At 40.7% G+C, this 20,652-nt stretch overlaps 1 protein-coding gene across 9 annotated transcripts in view; it reads right to left on the bottom strand.

Moving 5' to 3' along the window:
• Nucleotides 1-20,652, bottom strand: part of LOC109932287 (transcription factor Dp-2) — a 189,224-nt gene that overhangs the window by 25,533 nt on the left and 143,039 nt on the right. For 7 of the 9 annotated variants that reach the window (XM_048604636.1, XM_048604634.1, XM_048604643.1 and 4 more), the window contains 3 exons: nt 18,871-18,918; nt 5,931-6,093; nt 3,394-3,540 (listed from right to left, as the gene is read on the bottom strand). In XM_048604636.1, coding sequence (XP_048460593.1) covers nt 3,394-3,540; nt 5,931-6,093; nt 18,871-18,918 — 358 coding nt within the window. The remainder of the gene's footprint in view (nt 1-3,393; nt 3,541-5,930; nt 6,094-18,870; nt 18,919-20,652) is intronic. The other 2 variants (XM_048604635.1, XM_048604638.1) reach the window with 2 other exon arrangements.

A 20,652-nucleotide genomic window follows, 5' to 3' on the forward strand; every position in this document is an offset into this window, starting at 1 on the left:
ATGATGCTGCTTGGCCTGCTGTGTTCATCCAGCTCTACACCTTGTTATCTCCCATCCAAGGACTCCATTTACATGGCTCGCTGCTGCGGAAAGATGGCCAACATCATTAAAGACGCATCGCACCCCGCTAATGATTTCCTACAACCTCTTCTGTCAGGGAGAACATTCAGAAGCCTGAACACACGCTTGAGAAGGTTCAGGAACAGCTTCTTTCCAGCCGTTGTCAGACTGTTGAATGGACTCTAGCCTCAAATAATGTAACCTGCAATGTAACCTGTATGCCTCTAAGTCACATCCTTGCTGTGATCTGTCTGTACTGCTTGTAAAGCTTTTCACTGTATTTCGGTATACACGACAATAAAATCAAAGATCAAAGAATAATGGAACTGATGCAGCTAACACATCTCAATGAAAATTCCCCAAATTAGACCTTATTCAAATTTACTTATGCTTACTCAGAATACAGTTTAAATTGTTAGCATGTTCATTTTTGTTTGTGAGCTTTAAATTCCTTTCCACGCCCAATAGTGTACTAAGAGCTGCTCTACAGCTATATAACATGTACTTAGGCGAGCTGACTTGTTAAAATGATAATTAACAATTTTGAGGATACATAGGAGACATTTCAAATGTATCCTCTTCCAGGTGTACTTGTGAAATATTTGTAATCATTCTTGGAGGCACCAATTTTAAGTACGGTCTTATCTGACAGCAAGCTTCCATCAGGCTGTTATTTAACTATTTCTTTTAGTGGTGCATTAAGATATGGTTTTGTGATCTTTACTGAAAGGCGCGGGGCGGATGGGTGGGTGGGTTGTGGTCGGGTGGGGCGGAGGGGAAGCGAAGGTGTCATAAACAGAAGAAAGAAATGAAACCCATTAATGTCATGTGCAAACTGGTAACCTTTCAGAGACCCAGAATCAATCACACTCTGCACAAAGTTAGTAGACATCATCAGAGCAAACGGTAAAAACAATGATACCTATTTTAATGTCTCCAAGGTGTGAAACCTATAGATTGCCAATGTTCATCTCTGCTTTAGTCTCACCAACAGACACTCGCAGCCAGGTCGTTATCCTATCAAGACCTGATTTTTCCTGAAGGTCCAGCTTCTCAAGCTCCAACTTACCCGGCATTCATCCACCCAAATCCTAACCCTGTACACAAACCAGGCACTCCAATGCCTCAACTTTAACATTATACCTGCCTCCAAACCTTCTGTGGCCTCACCTCTCCCTACATGAATGAGAATTCGAGCCACACTCATGATCACCACTGTGTGGGGCAGCTAAATAGAGTTAATGACACTAATTCTACTACTTGACTTTTAACTTTGTGGGGGCAAGGACAGTCACCAAAAGAAGGAGGTTGCAAACTAAAATTTATATTTATGACATGGGACTAAAATCCTAATAGTCATTGTGATAAACGGAAAAGAGATAGTTTAAATCACAGATGTATGACTACCGTTCAATATTCTTGGAGAAGAAGAAACATTTGATTTTATAGACATGGGTTATTAAGTAAGTTAATGTCCTCAGCACTGAAATGCGAGTTTTTATGGCACCATGGTAGTGTCCCTATCTCTGAGGTGAGAGGACTGCGTTCAAGACCCACCTGCTCCAAGGGTATGTCATAGCATCTTTAAACAGGTTGATAAGTAAGCGCTGAATTACTGGAATGGACTGCACAAGGATGCTCGCCACGTGGACAAATACGGGAGGTTGTGGTAATGTCCAGTAATCCAGAGGTCCAGGCTAATGCTCTGGGGGCACAAGTTCAAATCCTACCGTGGTAGTTGCTGGAATTTAAATGCAATTAATAAATCTGGAATTTTACAAGAATTATTCATGGGATGTGGATGTCTTTGGTTAGGCCAGAATTTACTGCCTATCCTTAATTGCTCTTGAGGAGCTGCCTTCTTGAATTGCTACAGCCCATGGGAAAGCCAGTTTCAGTAATGGTGCCATGAAATTATCATCAACTGTCGTCGAGTTTACTAATGTCATTTAGCAAAGGAAATGTGTCTTCCTTACGCAGTCTGGCCAGTAGGTGACTACAGATTCATACCATTGTGGCTGACTCTTAAAGATACTCTAAAATGGCTTCACAAGCTACCCAGTTCATGGACAATTTGAGATGGGCAATAAATGCTGGCCTTGCCAGTGATGCCCGCATCCCATGAAAGAATAAAGAAATATAGAGACATTGAAATGGGAATCATATTTTTGAGGATAATATGAGGTCTTAGTTTTTGTGACCAAAACAGATTGCAGAATAAGATTTTATCCTACACCTTCCAGTGTTCCTAAATGATTAGATACCACAGCAAACTGCTTTCCACCACACATGATGCTAAAAATTAAAGACAGGCACTACAGGCAACCTAGCAAAACAGTCTAATTTATACCGCCCAACTGTGAAACAGAATGGGAAGACACAGAATTACGCTTACAATTTCCCACACAAGCAGTTTCAGTTTCAATAACCACATCAGGGGCCAAAGTAAGTGAAGGTCCTGACCCTTTGCACAGAGAAGCTAGAGTAAAAGAGGGAGTCAAGCCAGGCTATTCCCCTGTACTTCCTCAGTAGCTAATTAAATATCAACAGTGTAGCCATCTTGGCAGCCTGGATTCTTGGCTGTGGAAACATACACATCAACCATAAAGAGAAAAAACATGGGAGGAAAAGCCTGAAGCTAAGAAATTAACATAAAGGCGTGCAAGCATTCTAGGCAAGAAGAAACATCCGTGGCACAAGAAGGAAATAATATATTTGTATTTATATCAAGCCATCGTGATCTCAGGATGACCCAAAGCACTTTACAGCCGGAGTTCTACAGTATGATCGAGTAACAGAAGAGTACAGGAGGCAAATTGCATTTAATATCTGCAAAAATGTCCCAAATCTTCTGATTAGTGACAGTGGACCAGGGATAACCATCGGCTAGGAGGATTCCCCTGTTATTCCAAAAAACAACGTAATGAAATTTTTCACATCCACCTAAGAGGGTGCCTGTTTAACATCTCACCTAAAAGATGGTACCCTCTGACAGTGCAGCAATCATTCAGTACTCAGATTATGAGCTCAAATTTCTGGATTGAGACTTGAATGCACAATCTCCTGACTCAGGTGAGTGCTACTGAAGCACAGCTAACGCTAAAAATACAACTGAATGAAAATCAAAAATCATGTAAAAAATTGTCTACTGAAACTTGACAAGCCATAAAATTACTTTCCAGGGATGATCTCAACCAACTTCCACTTTAATCTGATTCAACTGCTGTGATTCTTAAAGCTTTGGATTACTAAACTCTGAGCAAATTTAAGCCTTATGGTGTACTACAAGTGGATACGAGTTGATATATTTCAACACAATCCAAATAAACTCACCTCAAGATTCTGAAATTCCTGAGCAGAGTTTGTGGGAAGCCCAATCCATCGGATTTCTTTCTTCTCTTTAGAAATTATGTTCATAGCCATCAGCACGTTAAGTGCATCGTAAACACGACGTCGAATGTTCTTTTGATCGTATGCCTGCTGAAAGAGGATGTGCAAAACAAACCAAGTTTAGTGATGAACGTTTCTTCAAACTTATTCGTGAATTTGGAACAACTAAACCACACAGTTTCAAAATGTTATTATGCAGGCCCACATAACAGTGTTAATGCCATTTATGGTAATTTCTCTTTTAAGCCTCCAATTTAATTGAAGATCTGTGGATCAGGTTCATTGTTATATGAGTCTGAGTTAGGTAACAGAGGGTCGCTATATAAGACACTCAGAGGAGTAGGTCATTCAGCCAGCCCTTCGAGTCTGTTCAATACAATTGTGGCTGATCATTCAACTCAGTTCCCTCTTCCCGCTTTCTCACCACATCTTTTAATTCCTTTAGCCCGAAGAGCTATATCTAATTCCTTCCTGAAAACATTCTATGTTGGCCTCAACCATTCCAAAGGCTCACCACTCTCTGGGTGAAGAAATTTCTCCTCATCTCAGTCCTAATTGGCCGACTCAGTATCTGTAGACTGTAACTCCAGTGTTCTGGACTCCCCAGTCATTGGGAACACCTTTCCTGTGTTTACCCTGTCTAGGCTTGTTAGAATTTTAGAGCTATCAGTGAGATCCCATCTCATTCTTCTATACTCTAATGAACACAGTCCTGACCAATCCAGCACCTCTGCAGATTTCAGTCCTGCCATGCCAGGGATCAGTCTGATTAAACCTTTGTTATTCTTCCTCTATCACCAGAATATCTTTCCTCATATAAGGAGACTAAAACTGCACACAGTGTTCCAGGTGTGGTCTCACCAATGCCCTGCATAATTGCAGCAAGACATCCTTGTTCCTGTACTCAAATCCTCTCGCTATGAAGGCCAATGTACCATTTGCCTTCTTCACCATCTGCTGCTCCAGCAACGCTTACCTGCAGTAACTAGTGTAAAATGACAACAGGATACCCACCCACACTTGTTGTACTTTGCTCCTTCCCAGTCTATCACTACTTAGATAATTATCTACCTTCCTGTTTTGGCTATCAATGTTTTGTTTATCCACATGATACTTCAACTCCCGTGCATTTGCCCACTCACTCAACTTGCCCAAATCACAATGAAACATCTCAGCATCTCCCTCACAGTTCATCCTCCCACCCAAAACTGTACTATCTGCAAATAGTGGAAGATAAACAAGCAAACTCAAGTTCTAGTAATACCAGCTTAAAAGTAACTTGCATTCATTTTTTAGGATAGCAAAGTTCTTGGCAGGGCTTGAGGAGATCGCAAGGATAGTAAAGGATGAGGCTGTAGAGAAATGTTATCATTGGAATGGGAATGTTACTATCAAGATATTCATGGACTAGCATCCATCAGGGGGCAGAGTATTCATGTTGGTGCAGGACTTGTGAAGTTTAGGATACAGGATGAAAAGATTTGGATCAGCTTAAGTACATGGAGTCTGGTCACTTGTGGATTGGAATAGTTAAGCCTGGAAGCATCAATGACAAAAACATGAAAGTGATTTCAACAGTAGTTGGACTAAGATAAATGGGGATATGTGCACAGTTCCAGCGTGGTTTGTAGGTGGTCTTTATGATTGAACAGGATATGGGGTCAACAGGACAAAGTTTTCAAACTTCAACCCAAGTCAGTAGCCAGAGAAGGATGGAATTGAATGTTGAAGTTAAGGAATTTGTAAAAAAAGCTGAAGGCAGTGGCTTTGGGCATCCTGATGATGTTTACGTAATGGTTATGGCACAGAAGGAGGCCATTCAGCCCAACATGCCTGCTCTATTTATTTGGAGCAAATTGCACTTTATTCAGAATGGAATGTCAGGCAAGTGGGCTAACAATACAGTGATAGTGAAGGGACTGAGGGGGCAACCAGACAGCTAAAACTGATTGCAGTCAGTGTACACATGAAACCTGATGCTATATCTTTAGATAATGCTGAAAGGCAGCATGAAACATGGAAGAGGAAGAAGATAAAGACTGAAACTTAAGGGTCTCTGGAAATACAGCACAGGTACAGAATACCATTACTGGAGATGTTCAGAGATGCAACTAGATTAAGAAAGGATGGCACCAACGGAATATGTACAAATCCATATACAGATTTGCACAAAATTATTACAGTGTGAGCGAGGGTATTTACTTATTAGATCACACTGTTTTACATCGCAAATCATAAGCCAGCTTCTTATGGTATTTATAAAATATAGAATTAAAAGCACTAGATGCAGGTTACTGCTTAGAATAAGAGTTTAGATGTGTAGGAATCAGCTGACAAAAATGTTACAGAAGGTTTCTTAATAGTACATTGTTCTTCTATGTTAAGGTTAAATGAATAAGGAGGGAGATCCTAAATGACAGATTATTAACTGAACTGATCATAGTGGAATTTGATTTGTTATGAAGAACTCTCCGACTTACAGAATCTGAAGACATGTGAGTACTGGAATTACTGAACTCAGCCACGAGCTCATCGGCCACTTCATTATACGAGGTAGTTCCCTTCCGCTGCACCTTCTCACACACCTTCATTGAAAAGTGTCGTAATCCCTTTCCATTCTTTTCTCCCTTTTTGCTTCTTTTGCTAAAACAGGAAAAGAAAGCAGATTTTATACTTTGCTTCTGCAGTGCTTTTTAAATTTATTTGATGTGTGCAAACAAGAATACAGGTGAAGCCTTTTTAACCTTGCATTTTTACTTACTTGTAATAATTACAATACTATAACCTGTTTTATTAGCACTAATGCACTCATAGTTCAAGGAAAAAACTATTTGTATTCTTAGTTTCAATATGTCTCCATACCTTTTCTTCCTGTTGAATTTATATCTCTATTCATATTTCATCTGACATTTCTGTACAGTACTTGGAGAGTGCTGGATAGACAGAGATGCTCTTTTTCATAATGCATATTAAACTGAACTCCTGGTCAAGTAGATACAAAATATTCCATGGGTTGGATCTGAAATAACTCCACGAAATCTGGTATCCTGTCACCAAGTCACCCTTTATTTACACATGCATAGTACATTGTACTGACTCAACTGGCTCATAGCTGGCTCCTAGAGTGAGCAGAATTTCTGACACTCCTGTTTATATCTGTCAGCCAGGGCTCCCTGATTGGACCAGGTTAAGAGCCCCAAATAGGGAACTAATATTCTGGCTGACCTTGTTCTAATCACTACAGGATTCAGAGTGGATTTGGTGATAGACAGCCAGCATAGTTGCAGAACAGGCTGTACATCCCATTACTGCCTGAAGGCAAACTGACCTTTTACAAAGTTGTTGGCTGGAATGGGTTTATGTGGGAAACTGGTTTATTGGCTAATTATGCTCAATAACAAGCCACTTAATATTCCTGCGCTCACCAGGACTTACTGATACCTCAGAGAATCTCCCAAACTCACATCTGTGCCCTGTGCTTTCTGAAGATCACCATGATCAGGATTACCTTCTGAAAACTATCAGGTTTGGGAATGCCAGTGGCCTCAGGGTAGGTCCCTCTTTCAAAGACTCTCAGTCCCCTTACAGATAAACTACCCCACCCCCTCTTCCATGTGAACCCTAACCTAACCTTATCTCTCCACATTGAAAACACCAAATTAAGCCTCATGACAGAGGATGCAGAGGAGATTCACCAGGATGCTGCCTGGGATGAAAATTCTTAATTATGAGGTAAGACAGGATAGGCTGGGTTCGTTTCCCCTGGAGCAGAGGAGGCTGAGGAGGGATCTGATTGAGATGCTGCATTTGTCTATGCTTCTGTGAAATACCTGGAATGATTGGAGAATTTGAAAAACATCACATAAAAGTAGGATGTTCCTTTTAAAATGCATGAATTTGTCCGCATTAAGTTAGATTTGTCATCAGTATCCTGATTCTGTCTTTATGGATATTTTCTTATGATCTGTACTGTTTAACAAAACTTGCACTCGTTTCATGTCCATCTATCCGTACTTATATTTCCTCTTCTGGCATGCCCTTCAAGTTTTTGAACAAGCGAAATTGATCACATGTATAAGAAATATTAATAGTAATAAAATGTACTGTAAATGAAATAAAATTCTGTGCATTTGATGTAAACAAACAGTTAAGAAGGACTGATTTATTTTTCCGCATTCAGTTGGCACTGATGGATTCTTTATATATGCATGTCAGGTTATAAGTAAATGTGCCAACGCACTTTGCAGACTGTAGCAGTACAAAACGAATGAACAAATTAACTGTAATTTACGTCATGACCCACAATTTATAAAGAACCTTACTCCCACATTATTTGGTACAAAGAGAAACAGATCCACTTTGTGTAATAGCAAACAGGGGTGCAATTAGTTGTTTTTTTTTGTTAACCTCAAATGGTGAGAAATCAGATCACACTGTCTGAATAATTATGCTCATGATAAAAAGACTTTGGCCGCCAAGGCAACCTAACTGTAAACACACCTCTTCAGGGTATCTTAGCACATACGGAATAGCACCAAATATGGAGTAACAAGTACTCTCAAGTTAAGGAAGAAGGGAGTCTCTAGTTATTTTCTGTCTTGAAGGTGTTTTGGAAGCATATTTTTATGCAATACGGTGTAGGCATTTAATATAAGGGCTCACTAAGTAAAGTGAAAACTCGGATCTCCTGCAACAAAACCAGACATTACTGATCAATAGACTCTTGGACACAGGATGGGCTGTCTAATAGAAATTAGAGGTTTGTATTAGGGAGGGAAATTTCAGGATGGCAAACTGCAACTGGTGGAATGACACAAGGGTCAGTGCTGGGGCTACAATTACTTACCATATATATTAATGTCTTGGATGAGGAAAGTGAATGTACTGCAGTCAAGTTTGCACAAGACAAAAAGAATAGGCGGCAAATCAAATAATGAGGATGACACGAAGAGTCTGCAGAGGGATATAGACAGGTTAAGTGAGTGGGGAAAAAAACCTGGCAGATGGAATATAATGTCGAAAAATGTAAGGCTATGCACATGGGTAGGAAAGATTATTTAAATAATTTCATTATTTAAATGGAGAAAGACTGCAGAAAGCTACAGAATAGAGGAATTTCACGGAATTTTGTGCATAGATCACAAAAACTACCATCTAAATTCAGCAGGCAATGCAGATTGCAAATGGAATCTTGTCGTTTATTTCAAAAGGAAACGGAGTATAAAACAGAGAAGTCTTGCTAAAACTATACGAGTCTCCAGTTAAATTGTTTTAGTTCCTTTATCCAAGGAAGAAGATATACTGACATTGGATACAGTCCAAAGAAGGTTCACTAGGTTGTCCCCAGGCATGAGGGATTGTCTTATGAGGAGAAATTAAGATCAACTGGAGGAGGTATTCACAGATATCTTTAACCTCTCCCTACTACAAGTCGAAGTCCCCACCTGCTTCAAGAAGACCACCATCATCCCAGTACCTAAGAAAACACACGTTATGTGCCTTAACGACTACTGCCCAGTGGCTCTTATCTCCATAATCATGAAGTTCTTTGAGAGGCTGGTCATGGCCCACATCAACTCCAGCCTCCCAGCCTGCCTCGCTCCCCTACAGTTTGCCTACCGATGTAGCAGGTCCGCAGTGGACACCATATGTCCAGTCCTGCACTCATCCCTGGAACATCTTGACAAAAAGGACACCTATGTTAGACTCCTGCACATTGGCTCCAGCTCCACCTTCAACACTATTATCCCCTCCAGATTAATCTCAAAACTCTGTGACCTTGGTCTCAGGTCCGCCCCCTGCAACAGGATCCTCAGCTTTCTGACCCACAGACCGCAATCAGTGAGGATAGGTAACTGCATCTCCTCCATAACAACACTCAACATTGGAGCCCCCGCCAAGAATGCGTTCTCAGCCCCCTACTGTACTCCCTGCACACCCATGACTGTGTTGCCAAATTCTGAACAAATGCCATCTATAAGTTCACTGATGACACCACCATAGTAGGATGGATATCGAACAACAACGAGTCCAAGTACAGAAGGGAGACACAGGGCTTGGTGATGTGGTGCAATGAGAACAACCTCTCGTTCAACGTCGGCAAAACTGAAGAACTGATCGTTGACTTCAGAAAGAAAGGAGGAGAACACGCCTCCATCTACATCAACGGAACGGAGGTTGGGAGAGTGAACAGCATCAAGTTCCTTGGAGTGACGATAACCGACAACCTGTCCTTGACTTCCCATGCAGATGCGACGGTCAAGGCAGCACAACAACGCCTCTTCTTCCTCAAGCAGCTCAGGAAGTTTGTCATATCCATAAGGTCCCTCACTAACTTCTACAGATGCACCATTGAAAGCGTACTGTCTGGGTGCATAACGGCCTGGTATGGCAACTGCTCTGCCCAGGGCCGTAAGAAACTAAAGAAAGTTATGTGCACAGCCCAGACCATCACAGAAGCCAACCTCCCATCCATGGACTCCATTTCCATGGCTTGTTGCTGTGGAAAGGCTGCCATCATCTTCAAAGACACATCACACCCCAGTAATGCTCTCCTACAACGTTCTGTCAGGCAGAAGATACAAAAACTTGAACACATGCACCAACAGGTTCACGAACAGCTTCTTCCTGACTGATGAACGGACTCTCTAGCCTCAAATAATGCTGATCTTGCTAATGTTAATCTCGTCTAGCGCATGCCCTGTGCAATTTAATCTGTATGCCTGTCTAAGATTTTTGTTACAACCTTTGATCTGTACATCCATGCTTACATTGATCTGCCTGCACTGCTCATAAACAAAGCTTTTCACTGTACTCTGGTACATGTGACAATAAATCAAACAATAAGTAGGTTGGCCCTGTACATATGAATTTTAGAAGAATGAGACATAACCTGATTGAAATGTACAAGATACTTAGGGGCCTTGACAGGGTAAATATGAAAACGTTGCTTCACCTTGTGGGAAAGTGTAGGGCCAGAGAGCATAATCTCAGAATACAGAGATGAGGAGAAATCTTTTCTTACAGAGGATAGTGCATCTATGGAATTCTTTACTGCTGAAGGCCGCAGAAACTGTACTGTTAAAAACATTCAAGACGGAGATAGATTTTTAATCATTAAGGGAATCAAGGGTCATGTGGAAAAAGCAGGAATGTGTAGCTGAGGAGTATTGTATCAACCATAATCTCTTCAAATGGCAGAGCTGGTTTGATGGGCTGAATGGCCTATTTCCATTGAAGGAAATGATTTGTGTTAGCAAGCAGCTCCAGTAACTAACCCCTGTGCAGTAAGTGGAGTAATTGCTGAGTGGCAAGAAAATCATTTAGCTGCTAAAAGGAATCAGTGCTGGATATCATAACCTATAACAGTGTAAACTAATGAATGAAACAAGGCAATAAGATGGCGACACCTTGCATTAAGCTACTCCAGAGGGGAAATACTCCTGGGAATTTCCTACTTTTTCCTTTTTAAAAAAGGAAAAAAAGCTACAATGTGGTATGTTATGAGCATTAACAGAAAGAATGCTGAAATCTTAATTAAATTTGTTAATGCCCTAGACGGTGTGCCAAATTGCCTTTTCATAATGACGTATGAGGCAGTTGCTAAGTGCAACCCTTTAGTGTAACTACCACATCACTATAATGAAGTAAGATTTCATTTTCACAGTTATTAATATTTAATACGTTTCTATTCGAGAAAGAAACGTATTAGGTTAATTTTCAGGACATGGTAAACTCGTTACTGACTAAAGCATAAATGACAGCTCGTCTTGAGCTTATTTAATTTAAGCAATAGTTCAGGAAGCAAAAACAGGAGGAGAATAGAACGCTTCACTTCATGTTGTGGCAGGATCAGATGCACACTGCAAAGGGAAATTAAATTGAGCATCATTATTAGATTTTCATGCAAAACAACAGTATTACATAAGTGACTGTGTGCCTCAGGATGGCCACAAATGTGCTGGAAATGAAAGGCAAGGGAAGGTAAAATATCTAAAAACTTAGCCTTGGTCTAACAAACTGTACACGTAACATAGTTTCTTCCCAAACCTGTATTAAACTGTTGCAAATGTTCTTACGCAATTGTTTTTATGACCTTTTTTCTTAAGAACTAATAATGCATTGCTGGAGGACCAATGTTAGGAATGCAGTCCCATGGGGAATGATAATTGGGTCAGTCACCTCTAGCTTCCTGTACTTGGGGTTCGCATTTTACATGCGCAGCATCAGGTCGTTGCAACATAACAAAGGAAGGGATGAAACAACACAACTAACAATTCTATTAGAGTGATAGGTATATGCAGCCATCCCTTACTTGGAAATCTACTGGCTGTCACTGGGAGTGTTTTTGTTTGCAAGAATGTACAATCTTCAAGGCCTGAAATGCAAAGTTACTTTAGGAAGATCTAGGTCTTTTTTTTCCCATTTATTTTGGCCATGTTACCAATTGTAAAGATACCATCCTTCTCTAGGTCAGTTACAAGTGTAGAGATAACAAGTGTAGAGCTAGATGAACACAGCAGGCCAAGCAGCATCAGAGGAGCAGAAAGGCTGACGTTTCGGGCCTTGACCCTTCTTCTGATTCTCCAGCATCTGCAGTTCCTACTATCTCAGTTACAAGTGTAGGTCATTACTGCTGCTGTGGACAACTTTGAGCAAGCCTTGAGCAACACGCTGAATTCTGGATCCACTGCCATAGGGTCATGTTATAGCACTCTTGATGATTCAGGATATCGGAATGATTGCTTGCATGCTTTGGAAAATTGGTTAGAAGCTTGCTGGACCTGTTACCGTCATGGTATTGTTTATACTTGGAAATATATTTGAAAAAGTCTTTAATACGAATTATTGTTCTCTCACAAGACTCTAATTTTCTCTGAGCTTACACAAAGTGATTAACGAGTGTTACACGTGGGGAGACTTGTTCTGCCAAAATTAATTTACCTTCCTTTCTAGATTGGGCTGACTTCCTTTCATCCTGCCCAGATACACAAAATTTGATTTGATTTGATGCACTGTCACGTGTACCCAAGTACAGTGAAAAGCTTTGTTTACAAGCAGTACAGGCAAAAATCATAGTAAGCAACTACATACAGATCAGATGGTGAAAAAAATAACTTGGACACGCACAGGGCGTGCACTAAGGCAAGATCAACATTAACAAGATCAGCATTATTTAAAGTTAGAGAGTCTAATGATGGCAGGGAAGAAGCTGTCCCTGAACCTGCTGGTGCATGTGTTGAAGCTTCTGTATCTTCTGCCTGACAGAAGAGGTTTTAGGAGAGCATTACCGGGGTGGGATGGATCTTTGATAATAATGGCGGCTTTTCTGTGGCAACAAGCCTGGTAAATAGAGTTCATGGATGGGAGGTTGGTTTCCGTGATGGTCTGAGCTGTGCACACAACCTTCTGTAGTTTCTTACAGTCCGTACCAGGCCATTACGGACCCAGACAGGATGCTTTCTGTGGTGCATTGTAAAAGTTGGTGAGGGTCCTTATGGACATACAAAATTTCCTGAGCTGCCCGAGGAAGAAAAGGCGCTGTGCCTCCTTCACTGTCGCATCTATGTGGGAATTCCAGGACAGGCTGTCGGTTATTGTCATTCCTAGGAAGTCAACGCTATCAACCCTCCCAATCTCCACTCCGTTGATGTAGATGGGGGCGTGTTCTCCACCTTACATTCTGAATTCAATGATCAGTTCTTCAATTTTGCTGGCATTAAGAGAGAGGTTGTTATCACTGCACCACATCACCAAGCCCTCTATCTCCTTTCTGTATTCTGACTCATCGTTGTTTGATATCTGTCCTACCACGGTAGCGTTGTCAGCAAACTTGTAGACGCTGTTCATTCGGAACAAAAATTAAACTGGCCAGAGTGATCTCTTTAATGGAGGTAAGCAGAACCTGAACCAGTAAGGGTGACCATGCAGTTAAAGACTGACCTAGAGTCACACAGTATGGAAACAGACCCTTCAGCCCAACTGGTCCATGCTGACCAAATTTCCTAAACTAAATTAGTTCTACTTGCCTGCATTTGGCCTATATCCCTCTAAATCGTTCCCATTCATGTATCTGTTCAAACGTCTTTCAAATGCTGTAGCTGCAGCTATCACTTCCTCTGGCAATTCATTCAACGAAAGAACCACCCTCTGTGTGAAAAGGTTGCCCTTCCAGTCCCTTTTAAATCTTTCTCCTCTCACCTTAAAATATGTCCCCTAGTTTTGATCTCCCCCACCCTAGGGAAAAGACTTTTGCTATACACCTTATCTACGCTCCTGATGATTTTACAAGCCTCTATAAGGTCATCCCTCAGTCTCCAACGCTTCAGTGAAAAGAGTCCCAGCTTATCCAGCCTCTCCTTATAATTCAAACCCTCCAGTCTCAGCACCATCCTGGTAAGTCTTTTCTGAACTCTCTCCAATTTAATAACATCTTTCCTATAGCAGGGCGATCAAAACTAGACACAGCATTCCAAAAGAGGCCTCACCAACGTCCTGTACAACCACAGCATAACGTCCCACCTCCTATACTCAATGGTCTGAGCAAGGAAGGCAAGCGTGTTGAATGCCTTCTTAACCACCTTGTCTATCAGTGACGTAACTTTCAAAGAACAATGTGCCTGAACCCTTAGGTCTCTCTGTTCGACAACACTACCCAAGGCTCCACCATTAACTGTATAAATCCTGCCCACGTTTGTTTTACCAAAATGTAACATCCTGCATTTATCCAAATTAAACCCCATCTACCACTCCTCAGCCCATTGGCCCAAATGATCAAATGCAATCTTAGTTGACATTCTTCACTGTCCACTTTACCACTAATTTTGGTGTTATCCACAAACTCACTAACCATGTCTCTGAAATTCTCGTCCAAATAGTTTATATAAATGACAAACAAAAGTGGAGCCAGTACCTACCCCTGTGGAACACCGCTGGTTACAGGTCTCCAGGCCGAAAAACAACCCTCCACCACCACCCTCTGTCCTTCATTGTGAATTCTCCTGGCCTGGGCAATTCATGATCCAGGGGCACATGCAATTAAGGAAGGAAGGAAGTCTCTCGGAAGCCGGAGGAGGGTCAATCAGAAAGATGTTCAGCTTTGAAAGGACCAGCAAGCTCCCAAAGAGGGTCAGTAAAGGACAGGATGCTTCAAAAAGGAGGTGCCCTGAGTCAATAGAAGTCTACAGTACTGAGAAAGGTCGTTTGGCCCATCGAATCCATGCTGATCAAAAACAAGCACCTAACTACTCTCATCCTGTTTTCCAGCACTTGGCTCATAGCACATCTAAATACTTCTTAAATGTTACAAGGGTTGCTGCCTCTAGCACCTTTACAGGCAGTGAGCTCTGGACTCCCATCACTCTCTGGGTGAAAAAAACATCCTCACCTTCCCTTACCTTAAATCCAAGGCCCTTAGTCACTATTCCCTTTACCAAGGGAATAAGTTTCTTCCTGTCTACTCTGGCTATGTCTCCCTTAATTTTACACATTCAATCATGTCCCCCTCCCCCAGTCTCCTCTGCTCCAAGGAAAACCTCAGCCTTTTCAATCTCTCCTCATAATTATAATTCTCCAGCCTAGGCAAATCCTGGTATATCTCCTCTGCACCCTGTCCAGTGCTATCACATCCTTCTGACAAAGTAGGTTCCAAACAGCACACAACATTCCAGCTGTGGCCTGACCCATGTTTCATACAGCTCCGCTCTGGCACCACCTCCTTGCTCTTAAATACAATACCTCAACTAATAAAGGCAAGTATCCTAGTTACCTTCTTAACCACTTTATCTACCTGACTTGCTACTTTACCGGACTGGTGGACATGCACACCAAGGTCCCTCTGATCCTCAGTATTTCCCAGAGTCCTATGGTTCAACACGTATTCCCTTTGTTAGACCTTCTTTAAATTTAAAAACTGGTTTTGCAGGCACGCCACCACGGTGACTGGGGAAGCCTCTGTACATGGCCGCTCCTACACCCTGGCCAGCAGGAATAGCCTGGAGCCCTGTCTGGAGTGCTGACCAGTCTACTGCTGCTGGGAGGCTGCTCCTATGCACCTAAGCTCGCTATGGCTGTGTCTGGGTATATGATGATTCAAGGATTTTCCAACCAGCCTCCTTCAAGGAGCCTTCAAAAGGACCATGCTCGATACCAACTTCAAACAGATAGTTAATGCCATTGCCCCCATCCATCACACTCTGCCTGCATAAGAACTGTCTATAAGCGAGATGAAGGCTGGAGAGTTACTTTCAGCTTCCACCCACCACGGTTCCTGATCTTGTCCAGGGATCAAGAGTGGCAGAATTAACCTGTGTGACCAGTCTATATACACTCAATTCTTACAGCTTACATTGAGAAGAAAAGGGATTGATAGTAAATGTCTGCAGGTTATTATCCAAGAAAATGAATAATGCATTCAAGTACTATCTGATGAATGGACCTATTATGAGTTCACATTAAACAGTTTTCTAATATGACTTAAGTTAAAGTGCAATACTGAAACTTAGAACAGGAAATTTTAAGGAAATAAAACAAATTGGGTTGGAGTAAATAAAATACTATCTGCCAGCAAATTTTACCACTGTAGATTTGAATCATAACTGAATTCTGAACAAACAAAACCATTCAAAATCAGAAATAGACCACTTTTATGTATTCACATTAAACTGTACCAACTCTATTCCTTAACTCTAAACTATACCTACTCAGCAAACTATTAGGATTGAGGGCAGACAAGTGTCCCAACCTGGTGGCCTACATTCTAGGGTATTAAAGGAAGTGGTGGTAGAGATAGTGGATCCATTGGTCACAATATTCCAAAATTCCCTGGACACAGGAAAGGCTCCAGTGGATTGGAAAAATGCTGATGTAACGCCCTTATTCAAAAAGGGAGGAAGGCAATATGTGGGAAATTACAGACCAGTTACTTTAACATCTGTTGGTGGCAAAGTGTTAGAATCTATTATCAAGGAAGCAATATCAGGACATTTGGAAAGTCCATCAGAGTCAGCATGGTTTAATGAAAGGCAAATTATGTTTTGACTAATTTGCTAGAGTTCCTCGAAGATGTAACAAGCAAAATATAGATGTAATATATCTGGACTTCCGGAAGGCGTTTGATAAGGTGCTGCACGAAAGGTTAATTAACAAGATTGGATCATATGGGATTAAGGGTAATTCATTAGTTTGGATAGCTGACTGGTTGATGGACAGAAGACAGAGAGTCCAGATAAATGGGTTTTTTTCTGGATGACAAGAGGTAACTAGTGGGGTGCCATAGGGTCCAGTCCTTGGACCCCAACTATTTACAATCTATATGAATGACTTGGATACAGGGATAGAAGGCTCTATAGCCAAATTTGCAGATGACACAAAAAAAGATGGAACGGTAAATTGCAATGAGGAAATAAGAACCTTACAAATAGATATAGATAGGTTAGGAGACTGGGCCAAAATGTGGCAGATGGAGTTTAATGTGGATAAGTGTGCGGTCATGCATTTTGGTCAGAAAAATAGGAAGGCGACTTGTTTTCTAAATGGGGAGAGACTTCGGGGAGCTCCGGTGCAGAGGGATCTGGGCGTACTCGTTCACGAGTCATAGAAAACTAGCATGTAGGTACAGCAGATAATAAACAAAGTGAATGGAATGTTGGCTTTTATAGCTAAAGGAATAGAATATAAAGGTAAGAAAGTATTGTTGCAACAATACATGGCATCGGTGAGACCGTACCTGGAGTACTGTGCACAGTTTTGGTCCCCTTATTTGAGGAAGGAATGTGGTGGCATTGGAGGCAGTTCAGAGGAGGTTCACTAGATTGATCCCAGAGATGAACGGTTTGTCGCATGAACAGAGATTGAACAGTTTCGGCCAATACTGTCTAGAATTTAGAAGAATGAGGGGAGATCAAATTGAGGTATTCAAGGTGATAAAAGGTATAAATAAAATAGACATGGAGCGGATGCGCCCTCTCGTGGGGCATTCTAGGATGAGGGGTCATAGTCTTAGGATAAGGGGTAGAAAATTTAAAACAGAATTGAGGAAAAATTACTTCTCCCACAGGGTTGTGTATCTGTGGAACTTGCTACCCCAAAGTGCGGTGGATGTTGGGATAGTGAGTAAATTTAAGGAGTTAGACAGATTTTTAAATGGTAATGGGTTGAATGGTCATGGGGAGAAGGCAGGAAAACGGGGGTGAGGAGCATATCAGCCATGATTGAATGGTGGAGCAGGCTCGATGGGCCGAATGGCCTAATTCTTCCCTTTTTCTTATGAACGTGTGAAGAATAATTTTGCATTGGTCTGTGAATATAATTAAGTTACAAGCTACAGGAATCAAGTCTGTGGATTTGCAATATCCCCATTGCTGAAGCCTAACCAAATCACAGACCCTTCTGCAAAATTACTTCCATTTTGTCTTAACAGCTTTGTCTGTCGCAGAATCAATGGGTCTGTAAATATTTAAAATTTATTTGGTGAAGCACCTGAGATTTTCATTGTGCATTTTAACATTAGGGCACTAAAATCTGAATAACAAATTCACAACCACGCCAAGCTAACAAACAAGAAGCAGCTGCAACTAATGGAGATACAAAAAGGTTCCGCTTGCATTGATTGTATACGATATCGTGTCACTTTCTACAAATGTAAGAAACTGAATGTACGCAACTACTAACACCATCTCTACTTTGTGAAGCTGCAATAAGTAAGATGCACTGAAATAAAATTAACATGGGTGAGTTATGCTATCTGGATTGAGGACAGTTGCAAAACAAAATAGTTGTGATGTGGATCAGCTAAACATGGCTTTCCTTAAATCAGATTATAAGCTGCGCAAAACTTAAAATTTTAGAAAGTCTTCCATGTTGTGGCTGCATCAATTAATTGCCAAATTGGTAACACAGAAAAATTTTCTTCCTTTTACAAGTGAAAAGCACAAAGACATATATCAGAAGCTGCTTCTATGAAAGCTAATTACAGATATTATTACAAACATATACACTTTCAGACATGAAAAACATACACGCAAATGTTGCAAAGACTGAAGACAAATCACAGCAAATACACTAGTTCCCAAAGCTTTACTGTCCAAATATGGACACCTCTTCCAAGCATACATGGATGCTGCAGTTTATTTTGCAGGAAAGCTTCCTGCAATGTAAGTGAGCAGCGCCTCCGCAATGGAAAAGACCAGATGCCCTATTCTCTTGAGACGTGTTTCATGACAGTTGTTAGAGCATTCAAGTGCAACAAGGTTACAGCCCTCTGAAAGAAAAGCTATTTTTAGTCGCAGGAAGTAAATCGAAATGGACAAGGCACTCTCATGCCTGAGAGAGTGCGTTGTCCAAAAAAAAAGGTTTACATAATTTTTCAAGTAAATGGGGAAATAATCTTTATGATCTCTTCAAATTTTAAGATGTACTTACTTGTCTGAAAAATCAGATTCAATAAATTCATGGGTACGTTTTCTGCTCCTGCAAGAAAGAAAAAGCCAATTCGAAATTTAAGGAAAAAAGGATAGCTTTTGTAATAGAATATATAAAAATAGCCTGTAAAACTCTAAGATACACTAAAATAGAGGCTTCTTCAGCTGGCTTTTTAAACAGTACGGCAGACAGGAATTTTAAATCTCCATAAATATTTATGCACAAACAAGAAATCCTCAAATTGCATATCTACCTGCAGCCTTTCAACAGAAACTAAAACACTACCCTTGGGATATTTTACAACATATTGCAGAATTTGTTCAGAATAATTAGGAAACAAAACTAACTACTCCATTGGAGTGAAAGTGTATTTAATCTGGTACACATATGGGACAGTAACTAGATTCCTTCCCAGTCATTCATGGGGGTCTTCACCAATTAGCAACAGGGGTCAAGAGCATGGACAGCATCGTCTATGAAGAATAATCCCGAAATGTTTTTTTAGTGTTCTCAAAAGAGTAAGAATCCCAAATTATAGTTCACAGGTGTTTTCGAACTCTTAAGCCAAGTCAAGCAGTTCTGTTAAACCCAAACAACTCAATTCTATTGGGTACTGTATTTCTTACTTGCTAATTTATGTTCGTTTTGAATTTCAAAGGGCCTGGAGATTAATAAATGCTGATCTTGGTGCTCCTAAGGGCTCAGTGGTGCCATAAAAATAAATCAAAACACCAAAACCTGTCAATATTTTAGCTGACAATTTAAGAAAATTTATAGAAATTCTAGTCAAATTGATTTGCAGATTTTTTTTATTCAAAGCAATAGAAGCTTCAGCACAGATTGTGGTCATGTGGTTCTTGGTCTTAATGCAGATGTTAGTTCTTCATTGGAAGTAACACATTTCCTTGCTGCTTCTCCATAACCTTCATACTGCTGAATCTTTCAAATGGATAAATTAATTACAATTCTAGGAAACAGATAGATGTGGAAGTGCCAGTGTTGGACTGGGGTGGACAAGGTCAGAAATCACACAACACCAGGTTATAGTCCAACTGGTTTATTTGAAAACACAAGCTTTTGGAGCCTCGCTCCTCCTTCAGGTGTTAGTGAGGCGGTATCAGACTCCAAACCAAAACACAAAACATGCATTGTCTGACCTAAAATGTCACCTCTTCTTTACAATGATAAAACCCTTAGTTCTCTCAGGGCAGTGACTTGAAAGGGGTTCTGGGATTTATATATTAATCAAACATTCTAGCTGATTAAATATTTAACAGCATCTTATGTTTGTTTAATACATCCTCATCAGTTGTGTGACCTTTTGATCTTTTACTTATAAATTCTGTGTCTGATACCACCTCACAAACACTTGAAGAAGGAAACAGATTGTCATTGGATAGTCAACATGTTCCAGCAAAAGACAATAAAATAACTTCCAAGGTAATATCTTTGTCAGTCATACCAAACAAGCTTTGTTCACTTTACTCCTTCCCTTCTTTAATTCCAAAATGAAAATTTAATATTATGACATATTTAAAAAACACAAAAGGTAGCCATTTGGCCCAAAAGGATTGTGCTGGTATTTATGCTTCACAGCAGTCAATATTACATCAAGATATCTAATTGCTTTTACTTTGAACACAGCAGAGTAATATACCAAACCTCCACACTGGCATTAAATAAAAACTGAAAGAACCGCAGATGCTGTAAATCAGGAACAGAAACAGAAGTTTCTGGAAAAGCTCAGCAGGTCTGGCAGCATCTGTGAAGAAAAAAAATCAG

The sequence above is a fragment of the Rhincodon typus genome, chromosome 13 (genome assembly GCF_021869965.1).
Source record: "Rhincodon typus isolate 14 chromosome 13, sRhiTyp1.1, whole genome shotgun sequence".
Lineage (NCBI taxonomy): Eukaryota > Metazoa > Chordata > Chondrichthyes > Orectolobiformes > Rhincodontidae > Rhincodon > Rhincodon typus.